Below are 23272 nucleotides of genomic sequence, written 5' to 3'. Positions count from 1 at the left end.
CATAAGCTATATTGTTTGCAAATCGTTGATTCCATAGGAAATGCTTGAAACGAGATACTGGTTATTTTTTTTTTTAATATTAATTTCAAAACATTTGCAACAGATCAATATTTATTTAAAGTAGAAAACTTAATAGACATTACTATAATTGGGGATTCTTTACAAAAAAAAGTAAACATATGTTTCTCAGCAATCTTGTTCATTGGATTATATAATGAAGAATTATTCTCCGGTCATTTTTCTATCGATTTTCCTTGCTTCTTCTCGGCATTCGTCAGTTATTTCCACTTCCTGCATTACTGCCTCTGCGACTTCTTTTATGCAGTCCTGACAAAAAAAAAAAAAAAAAAAAAAAAGAAGAAGAAATCAGTAGGCATTTATTTTAATTCTATGGAAGCAATAATTCATGTGAATCTTTTTATTTTGCAGAGAAGTATTGTGATAGTTAAAAATTCCGAACTCAAGATTTTGATGAACTTTCCACATTTCAGCTTATAAATAGTCCGAAAAATGCTGGAACTATGGAATTTTGTCTCTGTGTGAACAAGGTCACTAAGAAATGGTTGCGCTAAACAGATGAAATTTGGTATGCGTCTTTACAATATATTTATAGTTTTTATCAAATTTTCTACAGAATCCATGTAAATGAAGTCAGTCTGTCTCACTGTTTGTGTGCTTGCGGACATGATAACTAAAAAACTTGAAGATCTGGTTGAATTTTCTGAATTTCGATAATTAATATTTGAATTATTTCAGTAATATTATTCGGTAATTAATATTTTTCAGTGTTTAATTGCGTAATTCTCTGTCATTATTGAAACATTTTAATTCTTTTTTGCGCAATTAGGTTTGTAGTAAGAAATTGAAGTTACAGCATTGTGAAAGACAACTCGCAATTAGATGATAGATTAGATGGACAGTTATCTTCTCAATGGTTCTATCATATCGTGGTATTCGACTCCATTGGAAAAATTAATGCTTACAATAAACGGAGTACGAGTAAAACTATTAAAATATCAAGACTGTAATGTGCACCACAATTTGATACTTTGTGAGGGGATCATAACATTATTCATTAGAGATTAAGTGAACCAATATTCCAGATGAATTAGCAGGTCCCTAAAGGTGGCTAGTTGTAAATGTATCTTCTTTTTGAATAATTTCATATTATAATGAAGATCGGGTATGCGTTAGAAAAAAACATTTCTCATTGTCTAATAGAAATTTTATAGATATTTCATTTAGACGTGAACATCAAATGCCTTGTGTCTCATATCTATCTGTCTTTTTTTTTCTTTTTGTCTAAAAGATCAACGTTGATCAAAATTATGATGCAAAACTGTTTTTGATGATAACAGTATTTTCTTTTTTATGCATACGAAATATACACTGATAAAATACCATAGAGTAAAAATATAAAGGTATAAAGTCTACATTAAGACAAATCTTATTTAATTTCGAAATATTAAATTCATAATTTAAAAAGTGTTTTATTACGCTTACAAATGTATGTTAAATTTGTATGTGCTTAAATTATTACTTAAAGTGGCTAAGTAAATTAAATTATTGAACTTTAAAAGAAAAAAAAAAATTGAGTTATACTTATGTTAATCAGCGGAAGTGGTCTACCAAAAATTATTCGCATATTCTGCAATTAAGGTCTTGTATCCCTCACCCCGTATAAAATTGAGGACTTTAGGTGAGGTCGTGAAGACTTGAATGGCATTATCACACGGTAGTTGTGGAATATAGATTTTTTTAACGTGAATGTAGCATTTTTACTGCATATATCTGGGAATACGCATTTTGGACGTTTTTTTTCCCGACCGATTGAAGTCCGAATGTAACACGGAATTGTAGTAGTCGCAATATCATATACTGAATTTCATTGATTAAATCATTGCATTCGTTGCACGGAAAGTTGCACAGGCTGACAGACACTTAATCTCTTGTCGGATTTGATTTCAAATTTGTTAAGAATTCACACCTTAAGTGATAAATATGTGGACCAAATTGTATCTACCTAACTCTGTCTTTTGGTGTTATCGAGTTAACTTATTGTCGAACAACCAGACAGACAGACTTTTTTTAAATTGATTTCGTTCAAAATTTACTATAAAAATATAAAATTTGGTCAAAGTTCCATATTATATATATAACCGAACTTAAAGCACTTTTGAGTTACCGTGTTTACCGCCCCCCGAGGCGCACATCGAAATGAGGATGAGATGCTTCCGGCATGGTGGTTGGATCTCGCCACCCTGGAGGGTACACTAATAGGTGGGGATCTGACTCCTCCCATCGATGACGGGACGTACTTCCTTTGGGGAGGGTTGTACCGTGGCCGGTGACGGCCCTTAGGACTCAACCACAGTTCCCGCCAATGTTGCTGTTGCGGCGGTCCGGTCATTCAGTTTTTATGGCTTAAATCCGTGTGCCTTCGTGGCTTCTCGGAGAGTTAGATGGTTGACTTGACTTACCGTGTTTACCGAGAGACATACGATGTCAAAAATGTATTTTCGGAATTAGGAAGATTTGAAGCATGGAAATTCGTCAGTCTTGAGTTGGAATTTTTTAATAATTTAATTCGAATTTACAATACCTTTGCTGTATTTCGTATACGAGAAAGTGAAAAGTTACACGATATGACAGATTTCTATTCCTATGATAGATTTATTCCTTTATTTTTAAGGCAGATCGAATTTGTATGTGATTTTTTTTTTCCAGAAAGTTTAGCAAATGGAATTTTGAAATATAATGTAGTTGTATAATTGACCCATATTTTACTGTTCAACTTAATAAGTTAATCGAAAAAATGGATTTTTATATGAGTAGGGCCATTTGATAGTAAATTAAATTTTTTTTTTCTCCATAATCCTATAATATTTATGATATTGTATTATCAAATTTTTGGCTAAAAAATAGAAAAGGATAAATATAAAAAAGTTTTGAAAATATAATTTTTTATTGTATAAGAAATTATTTTTTTTATCAAACCATATAGACTGCAAAAACAAACAAACAAACAAAAAAACTGCTAATTGTAAAAGTGGAGATGCTGAAAACCATTAAAACGACTATGAATATTACAAGAAAAAAATTCCTGAACACTTATTAAAAATTAAGATATATAAATATGATTAAAAATTTTATTTACTGAAAATTCATTTTTTTTTATCAACACTTCCTGATTTTACAACTTTGATTTGTTGTCGATATTTTTGATAAAAAAATTACTTATTACTTTCTACTACGTTTCTAAAAATGTTGTTTAAGCACCTTTAATAACTTTTTATTTTGGTAGTGTTGCATTTATTGCCAATAAAAACAACTCGGTTCTTTTTTCTTTCTTTTTTTTTTTTTTTGCATTAGAGGAATGGTTGAAATAATTCATGAAGCGATTCTTAATTTCCCTGTTAAAATAAGTAGGAACTAACTACTAAACTTTATTATAACGAATTAGTTCCCTAATTTGATGCTAAAATTTATCTCTTAAATATTAAATATCATTTCATTCTTGTTATATAGTTTCAGGTATTTGAAAATTTTCACTCATAAAAATAAAAATTTTACCTTCACTCCATTCTGTTCCTCCTCAGACAAACTTTTATAATGTTCTACGAACTTTTCCTGAAAAATAAATTTATAAAATTATTCTAAATGCCGTTTGCATTGCATCCATTAGACTTATTAAATATTTTAGAAGCTTTTACATTTTATTTTTCTAAAGATTTGAATTTATATATGGGAATATTTTGTATTAATTTTACACTACTGTATCATAATTTCTTATTGTATAACATTCTATGTATACTAATGCTTCTAAATGGTTGTCCAACTCTCACTAAAATGACGGCTGCTTTTTTTGTAGTTCGCGCGCAAAATTATTAGCCATGGCTTTTGAACAAATTCAATAATTTGTAGGAAACGACTTTTATCATATAAACGTCTCCCGTATTTTAATGACAGTATGAACATAATGAGTTTAGATGTATTCCGCTTATATATTGTTACGAATCTGTAATGCTGCTTCCCATCATAGTTGGTTCCATCATCAGAAACAGTCATCTGTACTTTTACAGTCATCTGTATTGGACGGAGTGCGGGTGTCGCGTCGGAGGTCCCAGAGCTTGGCGACTTTGGTGCCAAAATAGATTATACCTGAAACATCGAGAATTTTCCCGATCCGTCCATTGGGAACCAAGATACGCCTCGAAAGTTCCTGATTGGTTGAGAGGCTTCTAGTCCCGCCACCTGAGACCTATAAAAGGAGGCAGTCTGCAGCTACCAGGGTAGAGTAGTCGGAATCGACGGTAAACAACTGCTCATCCAGAGATTAGCAGAGCAGCGACGGAGTCAAGCTAGTGCTGAACTAAGCTGTGTGCTACTGTCTGCAATAGAGTCTCGTTGTGTGCACGTCTCGGCTGAAAATAATTGTCTTCCCTATGCTGTATATAATTGTCGTCTTTGTGCTGTCCTGTGTGTCTTCGTGTAAATAAACTGCCGTCTGCTGATTGAGCGTTCTCCACACCATATAACTTCCACTATCCAAACGAACCCGGAAATTTCGTAACAATATTAATTAGAGCTCTAGAAATCGAATTATTTGCAGTGGTAACTATGAGATTGCAGTGATATCTATGATCGAATAATTTACTATGGGATTTTAATAGGGATTTCTTTTACCTTTTACGACTTAGGAAAGGGAATCTTAGGTATCTTTAAAAGAATCTTGTAAGCATTAGGGGTTTTTATTCCTTCTCTCGGAGCGTGGGAAAATGCTGAAGTCAATTTTTTAGAGCACGTGTTAAAAATAATTAAATAAAAAGTGGAAATTTGATCAGGAAGTAGAACACTTTAGAATATTGTTAATAAAGGATAAATTAATAGATAAAAAATTAGGAAATTAATTATATATGAAATCATTGTGAATTATTCAATGAAATACTTATTTTTAATAATTCAGGTCCATAACTTACATGCATCTCTTTGTCTTTTTCTTCATCTTCGCCGCCAGTGCATTCGAACTCTCTCAGCTGTATGCAATTAAATAAACAGGCAAAATTGTTAAAATCATTTCAATGAAAATGTACAATGGGCAAAACTAAATTCTTTTATGATTATAGTGATTCGTTTGACTTTTTTTTTTTTTTTGTAAAAATTATAATTACGTCAGTAATTATGTATTTCTTCTTCGTATTAGTTGCTTAAAACACACACACACACACAAAAACTAGATTATATTGAAATATAATATTTAATAAGTATAAATAAATATAATGTGCTTTATTCTTAATTATATATTTAAAAATACGCCATACTTAAATAATATTAAAAGTCAGTACTTACATTATAATCATCCACGCATGATGGCGCAGATCCATCGTCCATCATTTCTGCAATATTTAAGAGGAAAATATATTATTTAAAAATTATTTTCATATATTTTCTGCCAAATTACTTTTAAATAAAATTTCTTTGTGTGAAAAAAATACTACTTTTTGTCATCCATTATGTAAATGTACATTATAGACAGAGAAGCTTTATAGAGTTTGTAGAAACTCATTAATTCGGACCCATATAGCTTAACCACACATCTTAATGTAAGAATTTCCATCGTATTTCACTTATACTTATCTGTACAGATTCTATGTTATGTAGTTAGTAGTATATAACACCTACATTTTGAACTTTAAAACCTGAATTTGAGGGTAAATTGTGAATTAAAATTTTATTTCATGTGTAATGAAAATCATGGAAAATGTAATTTAGTATTTGTCCATTGAACCTATCGATATCATCTTTTTTGTTTAAAGTCAAACTTAAAGCCTACTCTGAGTTTTTTTCGATTCATTTCCATTTTGTTTTGTATATAAAAATTGTAAAAGGTATATTAAAAAAGTGGACAAATAACCGTAATACATAAACGTAATTAAAAAAAAAAATTAATCGCTCTGTAATTTTCTATTTGGCCGGAATTTAGTTTGCCAGTCGGAGTATTATCTGTTTTAAAATAATGAAACTTATTCATTTTCCATTAGATATGAACTTTCACACACACGCACGCATAAAAAATTAATTTAAATTATAAGTTAGTCGTTTACAGAATTTTTTTGAAAATTTAGTTTCATGTTCACTGGCTCATGTCTCAATTCAAATTAGACTTGTAGCAGACTGGCATCGTAGCACACTGGTTTTTAAACATCTGCTCTTTGCATGAAAATTGGGCATTTGTAACAATTTTAAATATAAGAAATTATAAAAATTCGTGACAAAAATATTTTGCTGCCAACTTGCGGGCGATCTTTTCTTAAATTTTCATTTTGTCTATTCAGCCTAAAATTTTGACAATGGTCAATTTTCTAGGATTAACCAATGCGGATTTTTACAGTACTAATGAAAAGGGGTATTATGAATCCAATTTCAAGAGACTTAATTAAATGCAGCTCTGCAACGATGGTTTTATGTATTTTGGGTCCACAATTATAGTTTTGCAAAAATTGAACCAACTTTGATCCGTAACATAACAAATTATTTAGTGATTGGGAAATTAATAAATAGACGGACCATAAGTAATCTTGGGAAAACACTGCATTAAAAGTCTTTAATCAGTATTTTGCCAAAACTTCTTAAAATGAACGTTTCTGAGTTATTTCTTTGAGCATATCTGCCTTAACTTTAAAGAACTTGATTGAAATGTTTTTATTTTATTGAAAAATATTTTTCCTTCATGTATTATTTTTATTACACCTCCTGCGTTATTTATTTATTTATTTTTGTTTCGTTTATTCTTAGAAATTTTCTCCCGCACATGAATCAAGAAGGTGTTCAATTTTCTAAGATTTTTAACTAAATGGCGATGGATTAAAAAGAAGAAAAGGGAGATAATAATTTATAATTAAATGTAGATGAATTTTGTCAAATTCTTAACACTTCTTTTTCATATTTTCCCGGATCTCTGGCGATACATACAGTGTGTTCCTGAATTCATGGACCAAACTTTAAAGGCATGTAAAATACATAAAGAAGCATTTTTTGTATAGAAATATGTTGTCGGAAATGAAAAGTGTAGGTGGAACAAGTAAGTGCAAGCAAGGCAGAAAAATATAGTGTCTACCATGCTTCCAATGATTCTGATAAAAACTTCATTGCAAAACTTTCATGGAACCCTAGGCATCTTCGAAAGAGTGCATGCTAGTTGCTTGCTGGACACTACTAGGCCTGTATTTATGCTGGTGGTAGCACATTTGTGTACTTTCTGAAATGTTATGTTAGTAAAGAGCTTTCTTTTCATTTCCTCAGCATTTCTTGTTTTTTCAGCCGAACCTTTTATTTTCGATCCCACATTGCTATACAAAAAATGCTTCTTTATATGGATTTTACATACCCTTAAAGTTTGGCACATAAATTCAGAGACAACTTGTATATGGGCTCTGTATTGCGTGGATTTATTAGCAGTCGTTCTTATAAAGAACATTTCGATTAGCCGACTTAAAATGCCAATATTTTGAGAGATGTTGAGCAAACTTATTTTTATCAAAATTTAAATTTAAAGCATTGTAAAAACAAGCGGCTTTCATATCAACAGAATTTCAAAAGTGCTTCAGGCTCTGAAACTTAGTTACACATATTCTGCTCGCTCGACAAGTTTTGCACGTTTTTGATGAAAAAAGAACGTAACAGGTAATTTACTACACAAAACCCTAACTTTCTGTTTATGACTTTCTTTTAAAAACAATGTGGTACACTAAGGGATAGCAGAAAAAAAAAAACCCTCCTATGATTAAAATTGCTTTTGTTTTAAGTTTATAAGATACCTTTTTTGTACTTTTATCAAGATTGAATATCATGTTTGCAGGGTTTTCTAACGCATGTTTGCTGTTTCTCTGATCACAAAGTTGACATTTTTTTTTCTCTTTAATTTTAATTTTGAACCTTTTGTAAAGTGTCATGGTATTCTTTCTGTTAAAGTTTATTTAATACTAGCCGCCTTTGGCGACCAGCCGGTTCGCCAATCTTAATGTTCGTTAAAATTTTAATAATTAAATATTTTATGCAATTTCTACTTTAATAGCTTCTTCATCAAAATATTTTAAAACTTCAAATTTTGATAGTCATATAATTTACTCATAATATTATAAAGGCCTTCCGTCATAACGTAATATGTATCTCTCTAATTTTCTGTTAGCTCCCGTAGAATTTATGCTTTAAATTAAAGTGGAAATGATTAATCTGCAATTAATATAATAATATTTTTTACTGAAACAAAGCATTTTTTTTATAATCTGATTACTGAAAATAGAGTCACTCAGCGTTTAAACTTTATGGGCACTAAAGAATATTTTTTTAAATTTATGTAATATCTCAAGAGTGTGGTCAACAATATTTTCTGAGATTCATTATGAGCAGATCGATTCATTAACAATGTTTAAATTTAAATGCATCAAACACTAAGAAAATAAAACGAATCGTTTAAAATAAACGGTTGAAAACGGTAGAATTTATGCTTTAAATTAAAGTGGAAAGAATTTATCTTCAATTAATATAATAATATTTTTTACTGAAACAAAGCATTTTTTTATAATCTGATTACTGAAAATAGAGTCACTCAGCGTTTAAACTTTATGGGCACTAAAGAATATCTTTTTTAATTTATGTAATATCTCAAGAGTTGGTCAACAAAATTTTCTTAGATTCATTATGAGCAGATCGATTCATCAACAATGTTTAAATTTAAATGCATCAAACACTAAGAAAATAAAACGAATCATTTAAAATAAACGGTTGAAAACAGGTTTTAAAAAAACTACTTAAAAAACGTTGTACTTAAAACTATAAGCATATACATGTTGTCATGGCAACAATCAGAACAGAATGCGCATGCGTGAATTTTCTTCGCCGGTTACGTAACGCAAATACGTGATTTTTTCTACGCCAGTTGGGGTAACGCTATGCGGATTAGAAATTTTTAATTTCCTTTATTCTGTTTTATTTTAATTCAAAAGTACTTCAGAATGAATCTGAAAGATTGATTCATTAACAATGTTTAATTTTAAATGCATCAAACATTAAGAAAATAAACAGAACCGATTGAAATAATCCGCCGAAAAATTTTAACCCTAGCCTCATTACTGTTGGGAGAAAAAAAAAAACTGAAGCCTTTCTCGTTTGGCGCTGGGGATAATGGAAGATTTTTTTGGCGGAAAAGTTGGCGGTGGGGAAAATGGAAGATTTTTTTGGCGGGAAAGTTAGTTTTTAATTAATAATTAAAATTCTAATTAAAAATTCGAAAAAAGAAACCTCAGGTGCACATTCCCAACCTCCAAGGTATACATGTACCAAATTTGGTAGCTGTATGTCAAACGGTCTGGCCTGTAGAGCGCCAACACACACACACACACACACACACACACACACACACACATTGAGCTTTATTATAAGTATAGATTTTTTGTTCCTTCGAGATATATGAAAGATTTTAATCAAATTCAGGGACAGTATTATATTTACTTTTAAACTAATGCTAATTTATATATAAAATTTGTTTATCAAAATAATAATTATTAAAATGACCGAGGTAATAAAAAGTTTTTATAGAAATGTTTGTAAATTTTTTTCTTTTGCGATTGCTATTTTCGTTGTTGATAAAAAGAAAATATGATTTAGGTATATTTTAATCTTCATTGTTTATTTTACACAGGAAGTAACATTATATTTGAAATATCTGTTTGTATAGTTTTGACTATTTTATCCTAATCATCTGATCATTTTTTATTAATATTTAAAATAATAATACTTTCATCTCTGAAAACTCCAAGAGCCATTGAAAGTTGAAAAGCTTCTGACATGAAAATAATAGCGATAACTTTGGCAATTGAAGGCAAATAGCAGCTCGTATACAAAATAGGAAGTCCTGTTATATAGACTTGCTAACGGTCCAGAATAACGGCGATTGCATAACATTGTTTTTGTAATCTATTTCTAAATATTTTTCAAAACTTGCTTTGATACCGTAATTTAAAATTGTAAATTGCTACCAAAAATGCTCAAAATTGTACAGGGAATATTTTGTCTTCTCCAAAGATGCATGACATTTAAAAGATAACTAGGAGTAATAATTGTTCAATATAATTATGCAATTATTATATTAGTTATTGTGAATTAAATATTAATTTATTTGAATCCCAAGGTGATATAAAACAGGACGGTTATTTTCTACGAAAGCAAGCTATTTGCCATCATTGAATTAAATACAAAAATATCAAATAGCAAATACAAAATATAGAAATATTAAAGAAAAACAACAAAATATCAAATAACAAATACAGAAATATTAAAGAAAAACATAATTCGCGCATTCTTTCGAAATGAAATATTGAAACATAGGTACAAAATAAGTAAGGGGTAAACAAATGGTTTCAATTTTGATCACTGTTGAACGTTTATTTTGATAGGGTTTTCAGAGTTTGGCGGATTGTTTGTTGTCAGCAATGTAAATTTAATTGATAGAAATAGTAGCTTGTAACTTGATATTTATATAGACGCATAGAATGTTTAACCCGTAATTGGAAACGGGGGTCAAAAGGATTCCCGTTGTTCATTGATTATCGCGTGTTTTTTGTCCTCGAATATCCTCAGTACCTTCAAGTTCTTTTAGCAATATATTGGCAAAAGTCTGTATGAACACGCGCATATAACCCATTTATTCTTTTTCAAAGCTTTTGTTTTTATTTATGGTATTTTATTTTGTTTTTATTTATGATTGGAAAGATATATAACGCACCTTTTAATTTCTACATATTCCGCATTGGAATACGCTTCCTTTGTCTACAGCAACATTGCTGTTTAAAAAGAAATGAATAATACTCAATTTAGACATTCCAGAAAAAAATAATATTCAGTCATGTGATCTAGATTTTGATAAAACTGTAATGCAATTGGTTGAAGAATGCTGAATGTCTTAAGATAATTCTGATATTAGTGATGCAGAAATGATTATGAGCGATTATGAAGAAAAAAGTGAAGAAAATTCAGATGTAGATTCAGAAGAGGAATATGACATGATTACATGTAAAATTATTTCTATGGGTAAGGAAAATATAGTTCCAAGTGGACGAAGAAGCCGTTAGTGTGTTCACATTCCCGGACGCCTCAGCACAATATTGTTTTGAAGTTGCCCAGAATTCGTCTTAATTTTTAACTGTTATATCTGACTAAAAATGAAGTCTGTACTACATTTTCTCGATCTACATGTTGCTTATGATTGTAAAATATAGAAATCTTAAATTCGCTGCAATTAGGCAAAAATATAGATATGAAGAGATTTGTGTGATTTGGATATAGTGGAATTACGCTGCTTTATGGATCTACCGTTTTACACTGCTGCTTTTAAATTTGAATGATGTAAAAAGAGTAAAGAAATATTCTTAAGGTAATATTTTAAAATATTGTATTCTTCATTTTTGTTTGTTAAATTCCAACATTTATTAACATTAGTGTAATTTCGTAATATCTAAATGAAGGAAATACACATTAAAAGATTGTTTGGGTTTCTCTTATAACATCTTTCTAACATTTAATATTATAACATTTCACATTTTTGGTAATTACATGATTTCCAGAATGTATTGCGTTTCCAAAATAAATTCCAATACTGTTTACAAAGGACAAAAAAGAAAAACAACAATGGGGTCTTTTTGACTCCATGTCTCTAGGCGTCTGAGACAATTCATATCACCAGTTATGAGTTAAATATGTTTACAATAAAGATGAATTTACTACTTACTGTTCATCGCCTTTTTCATTTTCATAAAATCTTCTTTGCAATTTTCATTTGCATCCACTTTATAGTGCATCAAGGCACAGAGAGCCACTAGAAAGAAAACTAGCCTGGTCATCTTTCCTGCGTTGGAATACTTGCTAGAAAAAATGATGGAGAGCTCAACTCCTCTATTATTGCATCCTGAAATACAACCGGGGCTTATATACTGGCAATTTTTAGTTTTAATGTCACGCAATGCGATTATTTTTTATTTGATAAATCTTATTCAATAAACAATAGTTGAATTTTAATGGGGAAACGGGAATATATTGTTCCGTTGATTTGCATAACTATTTCCTGTTGTCTGTCAACTTTGAGGAAATTCTGTACACGAACATTTTGAACAGTTGATCAAATAAAAAAAAACTTTGAAAAAGCTGTTTTTGTAGTTTTTCAAATCCATTTGATTGGCTGTTCGTCCGTGTTGTCAAATGCTTTTATTCAATGCAGGTTTTGATGAACTAAGTGCAATGTTTTGAGTTTTTGTATGTATGCGAAATTAACACTTTTCCCTCTGTGAGAGTATTCTGACGTATATTAGTTGATGATTTATTTCATTTTTCGTGGAATATTTTATATAGAGCAACAATTTCCTGAAATCTGTTTTGAAACAGCTTTGTGTTCTCATGTTGCTTTGATGTTAACAATTTTTACATGCTTGGTATATGAAGTATATGGCAGGTGGTTGTATATATTCGTATGAATGTTGACGATTTCAATAGGCAATGTTGGACTAAGTTGGATATTTAATTTGGGGAGATGGGGGGGGGGGTGCGCAATGCGATTGTGTGGGAATCCTTTTTACTTTCTTTTGCTCAAATCATACAAAAAAAAAAAAAAAAAAAAAACCATGAGATATATTCTGGATTTCCACGTTTAACCTTCGGGCGCAATGCAAATCCTAACACGATCGGGCGCAATTCATCCAAGAGATTAATGTACTCAATTAATGCAATTTTTGAATGTATGGTAAAAAAGCATATTAAACAGAACTTTTCACTTACATTTGAGTATATTTAGTATGAGTATTTGAGTATATATGAGTACTCAATTAATGTGACTTCATCTCACAGATTAATTGCGGCCAATGGAAGGTTAAGGCTATTTCGAAGGTATTTTTGAATTATGCCTGTCTATAAATTGACTCTAAATCGGAATTAGTTACACGAATGGAATTTAGTATACGATCCTTACATCAAAGTTTTTATTTCAATTGCATTTTAGACAAAATAAATGTCCTTGAAGTGAGCCTATCTCTTTGACAGTATGTGCATGTGAGCTACATAACTCGAAATCCTGATGGATGAAATTTAGCTTGTTTCTTTTATTACAAGCTCTGTGTAGAATTTTCTTTTAATTCAGTCTTCGAATTTATTCTTTGTTGATCTCTCTATTCGTGCATGAGTGGACACACTGACCTTTGAACACAATAGGTTAAAAAGAAAGAATTTTAATATATGGTCTTGGCATATTTCCACCAAATTTTGAACCCAATTTATCAATGTGGAAATCTCCAAATTCCATTCCCTTTACTATATGATAAAACTTAACACAAAACATTCAATATAGTGTGAGTGAAAGTAATAAGAAGCAAATTCCCGTTTATCGTCAGTTTAATTCCCCCCTCACTAAAAGAAAACAAAATGATACATTTAATATTTATCATCGGCTTTTAAAATTATCGCAAATAATTACTGGTTTAGGGAACATGTATCAAATAACATTCAGGATTGCTTTTGTCAAATGATTAGTAGTCCAATCTTACTGAAACTTAACATCTCTTTTAAAGACTCATCGATCTTTAATTTCTGTTCGAAAAAAGTTTCCAGAGAATTTTTACGTAGCCAATTGTCAAGCCATATTCGAAGAAAAATGGCCCGTAAATCCGGCCTATGCCAATGGCACATTCTCGTCATTATTTTTGGTCTGTGGTATGGTCTTTGATGAAATTCGTGGCATTTGCATTGTGGAAGAAGATATTATTATGATAAGGGATTAAGGGAAGTGGCCTGAAGAGCCGGGCGTTTTGGTCATCAAGTATCCACTATATCATAAGCATACAAATGGCACTTTCAAGTTCATACTGGCATGATTGATAGTAAGTAATGCTGTATGGGGTATCGGTGGAACCTTGTCGCATGTTTCTTCTCCCATTAGTGAAGAATATTATTTATTTCGAAAAAAAAAAAAAAAACCATTCCCTTTATAATATCGATGAAAAATTCTAATCATGTCAGTTATTATTTTACTGCCCAACTTTCAAAGCCTTATATTTGATTTCCAGAGAAGTTTTTTTTTTTTAACTTAAAACGAATTATAGAAAAAAATTAAAGCGATAAAGATATTGTGGAAGTCGTTTCAAGTCTCTCCAAGTTCGAAAACATCTCTTTTGGAATTCTGCCTGTGAATGAATAATTCATAAATGAAACATGTTGGAGACAATGAAATGCACCATGTTGTCTTTATATACAGACTACAGATTTGTATCAAGTTATGGTTGGAATTCGTGAACGGGAAATATGTTTGTTCCTCCATGAGAATATAAATTCGGTATCTCAAACGAGTTAAATGGATGAAATTTGGCATGTCTTTTTATTATAATAATTGTAATTCTGTGTCATATTTTGAAACCAGGCTATCCACTCATTGACCGTTAGTCGTCCTATTCTTGTGTATATGAATATGATGTGCACATTCATATTAATTTTTTTTCCAGTCAATTAAAGAAAACGGATGCGAAGTGCTTATTCAATTTTCTTACCATATACTTAGCTTAAGATAAGAAACGCATTTTCAAAATTTTATAATATCCAACTATAGGAAAGTGAAAATCTACTTTACAGTTAATATACTTAATATTAATAAGGCAAATTGTCATAATTATAGCACTATTAAAGGAAAAAGATGTTAATAAATGATTTGATAAAATAGTGAGATTTGAATTTAATTTAATTTTTAAATACGTTAACTGTAATGAACATTTACAAAACTGTCTTCGAGATGAAATTCCTAGTCTCCAAAAAAGCATGTTTGTGCCAAATTCATTAATTCTATATCTTACATTCCGTTCTGAAGATTATCAACAAATATCTGTGTGCTTTTATTATTAGTTGAAGTAATGTATATCTTATGATGAGTTAGAATGAATATATTCTCACTTAAGCACGAGTAATTGATGTAAGGAGAAAAATATCTCAGACATCTGATATTCTTCATGCGCCTGTTTTTATTCTTCGTGATTAATTCATTCAAGTTTGTAATTTCAATACATTGAAAGTCATATATACATGTTTGTTACGTTTAAGTTTTTAGCAAGATGAATCTATAATGGAGATTTTGTTATTTTACTTGTCTTACAGAAAGTCCGTGATTCATTTTATAGATGAATGATGGTAATTATATAAAAAAGCAAATAAATTTTTTTTACTTACATGAAGAAAGCAATTTTGTCATATTCACTGAACAGTATCATTTATTTTCTGCTATTGTTAAGTCATATTATTATGCATTTGAAATAATGCATTGCTTGGGCTACGTGTAATAGTTAGGAGTTCGTAATGATTTTTTTGTAGTGTTGTTATAAAATATAATACATTGGTATTTTCCTGAGGCTTCACATTTCGTATCACTGTTCGCACGTAGACGAACTTGTAAAATATCCATCTCCGACTGTTAATTATTTCATCTGCCACTTTGAAATTCTAAATAATTTACAATTCGATGAGTATTAAAAGAAAATACACGAAATCGATTCTTCGAAAAATTGTAAATTGCTTTCAAAAATTATAAGCAAGCCTATGTAAATTTTTATCAAGCTGTTGAAAAATGAGTTCGTTCCTTTTATATGTGTAAGTTTTTTTTTTTTTTTTTTTTTTTTCGGGGGCACCACGAAATGAGGATGAGATGCTTCCGGCATGGTGGTTGGATCTCGCCACCCTGGAGGGTACACTAATAGGTGGGGGATCTGACTCCTCCTATTGATGACGATACGTACTTCCTTCGGGGAGGGTTGTACCGTGGCCGGTGACGGCCCTTAGGACTCAACCACAGTTCCCGCCAATGTTGCTGTTGCGGTGGTCCGGTCATTTAGTTTTATGGTTTAAATCCGTGTGCCTTCGTGGCGGGTCGGAGAGTTAGATGGTTCACTTCTCCTATAGTTTTGGGGAAAGTTGATTAATTCTTTAAAATCGTCCTGTTGAGCTGGTTCTGTGCAAAGTACGTCAGGTTGAGTTTTGAACTTAAAACTGTATATATTTCAGCAATAAATAAACTGAGTGATGATAATACGATATTAAATAAGTTTTGAATAGAAGCGAGATACCACATCCCCTTACCCCCCCCCATTCTTTGTATAGTCATGAAATTTACGCCTAAAATCCATGTACATGACCAGGGAGGACCTTAAGGTAAAATCTGGATTCTGAGACAGAGACCTGATTCAACCTTAGATGTGAGCTTGGTACGCATTACATAAAGTCCTCTGTATATACAAATCTGTCATATTTAATGAAATTCGTCAAAGCTTTAGCGTCCTTCCGCGGTTGTGGTATAAGAGTTAAGCAAGGAATTATTCAGGTATTGTACTTATGATCTGACTTTGGCTAAAAATTCTCAAGTGCCCTTTAAAATAAAATTCGCGTAGCTTTAAAATCGTAGGATAATTTGGCTAAATTATAATCTGCACTGGCAGATGTTCAATTTGCATTCGAGATGTAAGCGTCCTCTAATTGGTTGTGGCGTGGATATTTTAAGAACTTGTTATCTGACTATGGGTCAAAACAAAGTGAGCCATCTCAGAATAGCCCTTTCTGTAATATCATGTATACAACCCTGTTTTGAATTTCCGTGCCAAGTTTTAAGGTTCATGTTATCCTGATTTACTTGGACATGGCAATCCCAGTCCACAAAATCAAAATAAATTTCCACAGATTAAAAAAATATATATATTGTTTCATTTTTTTTTGATGACATGAATCATAAAAATTACATTTACCATATTTTCCCCATTTAAAAATAGATTGATGAGTATATGTTTCGAACTCAAAAGGAACAAAGTAATTTTCCCTTGAAACAAGAGGGAAAATAAAAGGCAGGGAATGCCCATTTCCGTCTTCGTATAAAGAAAGCACCCGTAAAGCTTTTCAACCCGATTATATCCTAGGAAACTGCATTTTAATAATTTACCATCGTCTTCAAAGTTATGAATAATTCGTTAATTGCTGCCTTGCGTGCGAACTCGGCTATTCTGTACCGGCAAAGTTGAGTTTAGATGTTATCTTCTGCAATCCTAGTGTTGATTTGCGAATTTTCGCACCCACGTGCGGTTTTGTTGGCGAACTAATTACGCATGGGAGCTGTAAGCGTTTTGTAGGTTTTGTCGTTAACGTTTATTTGTGGTTCGGGATAATTTGAACTGGTTTGGATATTGCTGATGGTGAACCTGTCAGTTAGGAACAGCGGCTTGCATGCATTTTGAGAATAGCTTTGTTCCCGTAATGCTGTTTATAATTAATTGTAGGATATTGTATGTGTTTCATGCTTTCAAAAGACGTTTCTTGAAAAAAAAAATCACATTAGCGAGGAAAATTTATAATGCAAAAATAAGGAATCTCTTATTACAAAATGCTTTTTTTTTTTTCAGATGGATTAATTGATTTGAAAATATCCTAAGAGAAAAAAAAACAAAAAAAAAATTTATGAAGAATTCGGTTGTTTTAAATGTTTTTTTTTTAAATTCATATTAGCATAAAAAGCTATTGCATCCTAAAACCATGCGATTAAATTAAAAATTGGTTGGCTTATTTTCCATTGATGATTAATTAATAAAATGCTATTGGTGGTCTTAATTTAGTCATCTGACTTCCATTTTAATAATATAGGTTTGTCGCTGAAACGCAGAAATACGTCACAATTATTTCAAAATATTTCGGTTATTGATTCATAAAAAAATAGTGCTAGAAGCTTTTTATTCTACTGCGACAAGCTATGAAACATCAAATAAAATTAAGACAAATTTCTAAAAAAATAAATACTAAATAATACTTAGACAATTATTATGGTAGGGATAACATTTTTTTTTTTTGATAATTTTGGAATCTATCAGCTGCTAAAAAATCCATTGGAAATGGTCCCACTGAAACTTTCTCGCATAAGATCTTATCCTCTCAAGAAACTGCCCCTATGACAAAGCTGTGAATGTCACGAATGCTCAGATTCTTATAAACAGAGACCCACACCATGAGAGTTTTGTGCTGCGCAATATAGTTTAGAAAAACTAATATGTATCCTCAGTACCGTTTTGTTGGTCCTTTGAAATTAAAATGTGGCACACAAATATAGTTTTCACAACAACATCACATACAAAATACAAATACAAAATACATCGCATACAACATCACTTATTAAATTTTATTTATATAAGTCTTTGCGTTTATATGCATGAAAAAATACAGATCGACAGACGGTCAGCTCCTTGATGGATTTAATTTAAAATTTGACACGGATCTATTGATTAGGTGCTAAACCTGTTGCCAAATTTCATTTATTTATACTCCTTACATTTTGTAGCTATCATGCACACATTGAGGCAATCAGAACGACATACTTTCTTTGAATAAATTTGTTTCAAAATTCGATAGAAATCTATAAATATGGTATAAAGACAACATACCAAATTTCATCCTTCTAGCTCAAAGTATTCTTAAGATATTCACTGACAGACACTGATATGTTCGCTGACAAACAGATGGATATATTTCCAATAAGCGGGAATGGTCTCCACGAAATTTTCTCGTATGCTCACCAATAAAGATCTTATTCCCCGTTCCTCTATCAAATTTATGGATCTTTGTTAAGTCCCCGAATGTCGTGGATGACATTTGTGAATAATAATTACGAAACATAGATCTTGGGCCTGAATGTGGCATTTCTTACTGTCTATCATGCGAAAATTATTTTGGGATGCATTTTTCTCGGCTGATTAACCTCCCGGGGGGCACCTCGAAATGAGGATGAGATGCTTTCGGCATGGTGGTTGGATCTCGCCACCCTGGAGGGTACAGAAATAGGTGGGGGATCTAACTCCTCCCATCGATGACGGGACGTACTTCCTTCGGGGAGGGTTGTATCGTGGCCGGTGACGGCCCTTAGGACTCAACTACAGTTCCCGCCAGTGTTGCTGTTGCGGCGGTCCGGTTATTCAGTTTTTATAGTTAAAATCTGTGTGCCTTCGTGGCGGGTCGGAGAGTTAGATGGCTGACTTCTCGGTGATTTAAAAGTTTGACATGGAGCTACAGTTGTTGCCACAAGATGGTATGCTGAATTTCATTGATTTAATTCATTGCGTTTGCAGGCGTGAGAAATACGCCGACAGCCAGTCATCCTTTGGAAGATTTAGTTAAAACTTGATAAGAATCCATGCTTTAGATACTAATTATGTATACTAAATTTTATCTATGTAGCTCTTTAGGTTTTGTAGTTGTCGAGTTCATTTATAATCGAACAGCCAACCATACAAACTTTTAGGATTTCGTTCAGTTCGTTCGAATTTGTTTTAGAAATTTGATCGTAAATCCGTATACCAAATTTCATCCGTCTAGAGCTAAGTGGTTTTGAGTTATCGTATTCACAGACATACAGACAAATATAATGCCAAAATGGATATTTCGAATTTAAAAAGGTCTGTTTAGTTTAGTATAGTTATATTAACGTCCCGTTTGAAGCAACACTAGGGCTATTTTGGGACGGACCTCCTAATTTTGAACCGCGGTCAGATGACGAGGACGACACCCGAGCTGTCATCCCCCTCTCCACACCACACCACACCAGCGGGAGGACGTTTGGTCAGGACGGATTTAACGTGCAACAGACCCCCTTACACGACGATTCTTCGGTGGGATCGGGTCTCGAACCTGGAACCCTCCGGTTCCGAAGCCGAGACCTTACCACCAGGCCACCGCGGCCCTTTAAGGAGGTCTGAACCTAGATGATTAATCAAAATCTCAAATTTGAATTTTTTTTAATTACATTTCTTTCTCTTTTTATACTTCATATAGAAAACATTACATCGCATTATACTTATTTATTTAACGTAAGCGTTTTATTATACATAAATGCAATTTATTTTGTTCTTTCATTTAACCAATATTTTCTAATCAGATTCGCAATTACATTGACGATTTCTTTTTTCTAATAGTTTGTCCATAATTATCAGCTCTAGTTATTTATGTTTTTAAAGTGCACTTATCGAATTCTTTGTATTGAGCCATTTATTTGATTTTTTTTTTTTTTTTAAATTATCTCTGCAATTGTTCAAAGTGCAGCTTGCGTGCCGAACTCTGAGATAAAGAGCAACACGTAATTGTGCATTTTTAAGTTGCGCATTGATCTCTAAGATAAATTGCGATAGCGTTTGAGGAAGCATTAATTATTATTCTTTCGCATTTTGACATAGCAGAGATATCCACGAAAAATTTTGCTATTCTATGCATTAAATATTTTCCTGTTAGAATGAATTATTTCATGAAAAGATGCTGGATTGTTATTTCAAATTGTCATTGTGCGTAACAGTTCTTTCCAATTGAATGGATACGCAGGAAAATCATGCAGTTTAGAATGTCTATGATGGCATTCTAAATTGCATTCTGTTGTCAAGAATTAGAATGTCTATGACAGATTGTGACGACATTATTATCGATATCGAATTTAAAAAAAAAAGTATTTGACGGTTACCTGACGGTTTGAGTTACAGCTATCAAATTTGTCATATATTATCTTGGAAAATGAGAATATGCGCTTCGGAGCATTCATTTAAAAATTATCGTTTTTCTGTAATAAATACCAAAAATATTGTTGCAAAAAAAAAAAAAAAAAAAAAAAAGAAAGAAAGAAAAGAAAAGTGCACAGTTCCAAAATTAAAAAATTGCTTTTTTTTATAATATCTGAATTTTATAGTTTTTATTTTTTTTTTATTTCCAACAATAGATTATATTGTTTGCCCTGAAATTCAAACTGCGATATTTAGAAGGTACATGAACAGGATATTAACGATTCTAATAGTGTTGTGATGTCATGGGACTAGTCTCCTTTACAAAGGTTCATGTACATAATGAGCAGCCGAGAAACAAAACAACTCGGCTTTACTGTCTTTCCATTTGTTGAAACATGAAAATATGATGGGCATGAAAATATATCGAAATGATTTAATTATAATTAAATATAACCGATATCTCTGGTTTTCGAGCTAGTCGCGAAAAGCGATTGGTATAATAATTTTTTTTTTTTGGTCCGCATATTGTAAATTGCGTGATGAAATTGTTCTACACGATAGACTGGTGAACCTAGCGGTCATATTTGATTCGCAATAGTCTTATGGGCATTAGAAGGGATTTTCAAATATTTTATTAGAGTTTAATTATTGAAAAAAACAAAACAATGGTAATTTTAATATTTCGCTCAATAATTTCAAATCATAATTTTTTAGACTCCTTTAAAATTTGGAAATTAGCTTTTTGTGATATAATTTTATTTTGGTGATTTTTTTAAGAAATATTAACAAGATTTTTAAAATTTATCTTGTGCCAATGATGCAATGAATTTTTTACCATGATTTTATGATTGAAATGTGTAATCTGAAGAAGTTGTTTTTTTACAACACAATTTTTATTTTAAAAATTAGCAAATATGCATTAAAATATTTAATTTCCAAAAGGGAATTGGCGCATTCAAATTTGGTGGTAGTGGAATTTCAGCTTTATTCGGTCTAAATTTGCTTCTTAAACATACTTACTAACTATATTAAATTTTTACATTCCGAACAACATTAATTAAAAAATCGTTTGCTCGTGTTTGATATAGAATTTTGCTGCATTTTGCCTCAGTTTTAATTATTTGAAATCTTACGCGCTTCTAAATATGCTCAATAGATGGCGCTAATGATACTGACTGAATCCTTTTCGAAATTTTCAGTTGAGCCGTTTTCATCGCAATTTAAAGATTACAGAGGTTGGAATTGAAATAAATAAATTACATCGTTAAAGCATACTTGCTTCTTTTGATAAGAAATGACATACAATAATAATAATAAAAAAATTAAGCTTTGTCTACTTGGCTTGAAATATTGTTCTTTTGGAATTCCCAGGAAACAAAATTCTTTTGTATTAATGCAAATTAATTTTTTTTTTTTAAATTTTAGCGAATTACAATTACTTTGTAAAGCTCTGTAAAAGAATTTTGGTTAAAGTTATACAATCAGACACAATTTGTTTTAATGATTGGATTGCATTTTTTTCCCGCTAGTGTTCTGATATATTGTAAGAAGATTCTAATGCAAATTTTTTATGACACTTGAAATGGATTGCATTTTCTCGTGCAAATAAAACTAGGCTCTATTTAATATGTACTTTGAAAGTAAACTATCTTCTTTCATACAAAAAAAAATTAATTAAGGTATGAATTAAATATTATGTTTGATGAGATGTTGAATTTACTATTTAAGTCTAGTTTTCATTTATGCATTAAAAAAGGGGATAAAAATTCGTTTTATTATTACTTGTTATTTTGTTATATTTTGCATAGTTTTATTATTTACTCTATATACCGTGTTGTTATTAACGATAATTAAAACTACTTAAAAATAAATTTTATGAATATAATATTATGAGGGTTAATATGTCTTTCTAATCTGAGCATAATTTTCTGATTTGTTACAGAAATAAAATTTTAAAACGTTACCATGTATAAATTTATCATAATACTAGCCACTTCCGTTTGGAACATTGGGATTAGTTGTCAAAAATTTCGATGATTTTTTTTTTTTTGTAAGATGGTTTTAATGACTTTCTGAGTGAATTGTTTATTAACTTCAAATTTTGGTTGACATATAATTCTCATTTTTTCTAGAAGCCTTACATCTTTTTATTCATGATGCTTTGCTTTTTCCTAATGTTTTGTCTATATATTCACATTGCATTATTTAAAAATTAACACATTGTGAAATTTGTTTCACTGCTTTTCCCTTAAATACTGTAATTTTAAGTACAGCAAAACATCAACAAATATTATTAAAAGCATGCATTACACTGGCACTTACTTAACATAAAAAAATAAGCTGAATCTTAATATGTTGATCATCAACAATAAAAAAAGTGCCAGGATGAAATATTTTTAGCGAAATGAAAACGATTTGAGTTTTACTTCAACAATGAAATTTATTGATGTAAAATCTATTTAAAATACGTTTTTTAAAAAATTGCTTAAAAGCGGAAACAATTAACACGACAAAAAATAGGCAATTAAAGAGGCATTTTTTCCCCTTTCTAATCTTATGCCAGGTTGACACTCGGTCAGTTATAAGACGGCAAGTAGGCAGAGTATGCGTAGAAAGGGGCTGATTTATGTTTGCCACAATTTCATAAGATAAATCCAGGCATTCAATGTTTTGTTATAAATTGG

General features: G+C 31.0%; 2 protein-coding genes across 4 annotated transcripts in view; one reads left to right on the top strand and one right to left on the bottom strand.

Moving 5' to 3' along the window:
• The window catches only part of LOC129988164 (uncharacterized), a 94280-nt gene that overhangs the window by 17546 nt on the left and 53462 nt on the right, over positions 1-23272 (top strand). The gene's annotated exons all lie outside the window — the stretch shown is intronic.
• Positions 94-11968, bottom strand: LOC129988166 (uncharacterized). Its single transcript, XM_056096319.1, has 5 exons — positions 11786-11968; positions 5350-5396; positions 4980-5036; positions 3574-3630; positions 94-327 (listed from the first exon to the last, which is right to left on the bottom strand). Exons 1-5 carry the CDS (start codon positions 11895-11897, stop codon positions 223-225), a joined length of 378 nt encoding a protein of 125 aa, XP_055952294.1. The 5' UTR covers positions 11898-11968; the 3' UTR covers positions 94-222.

The sequence above is a fragment of the Argiope bruennichi genome, chromosome 10 (assembly GCF_947563725.1).
Source record: "Argiope bruennichi chromosome 10, qqArgBrue1.1, whole genome shotgun sequence".
NCBI lineage: Eukaryota > Metazoa > Arthropoda > Arachnida > Araneae > Araneidae > Argiope > Argiope bruennichi.
Note: the sequence above shows the minus strand (reverse complement) of the source record. Positions and strands in the feature narration are given on the sequence as shown.

What these genes read in the sequence shown, in the direction of transcription:
- LOC129988166 (XM_056096319.1), bottom strand. Translation starts at nt 11,897, where the DNA reads ATGACCAGGCTAGTTTTCTTTCTAGTGGCTCTCTGTGCCTTGATGCAC. An exon ending in CATGCGTGGATGATTATAAT is followed by an intron (nt 5,037 to 5,349) that starts GTAAGTACTGAC and finishes AATTGCATACAG; the next exon opens with CTGAGAGAGTTCGAATGCAC. An exon ending in AAAAAGACAAAGAGATGCAT is followed by an intron (nt 3,631 to 4,979) that starts GTAAGTTATGGA and finishes TTTATTTTTCAG; the next exon opens with GAAAAGTTCGTAGAACATTA.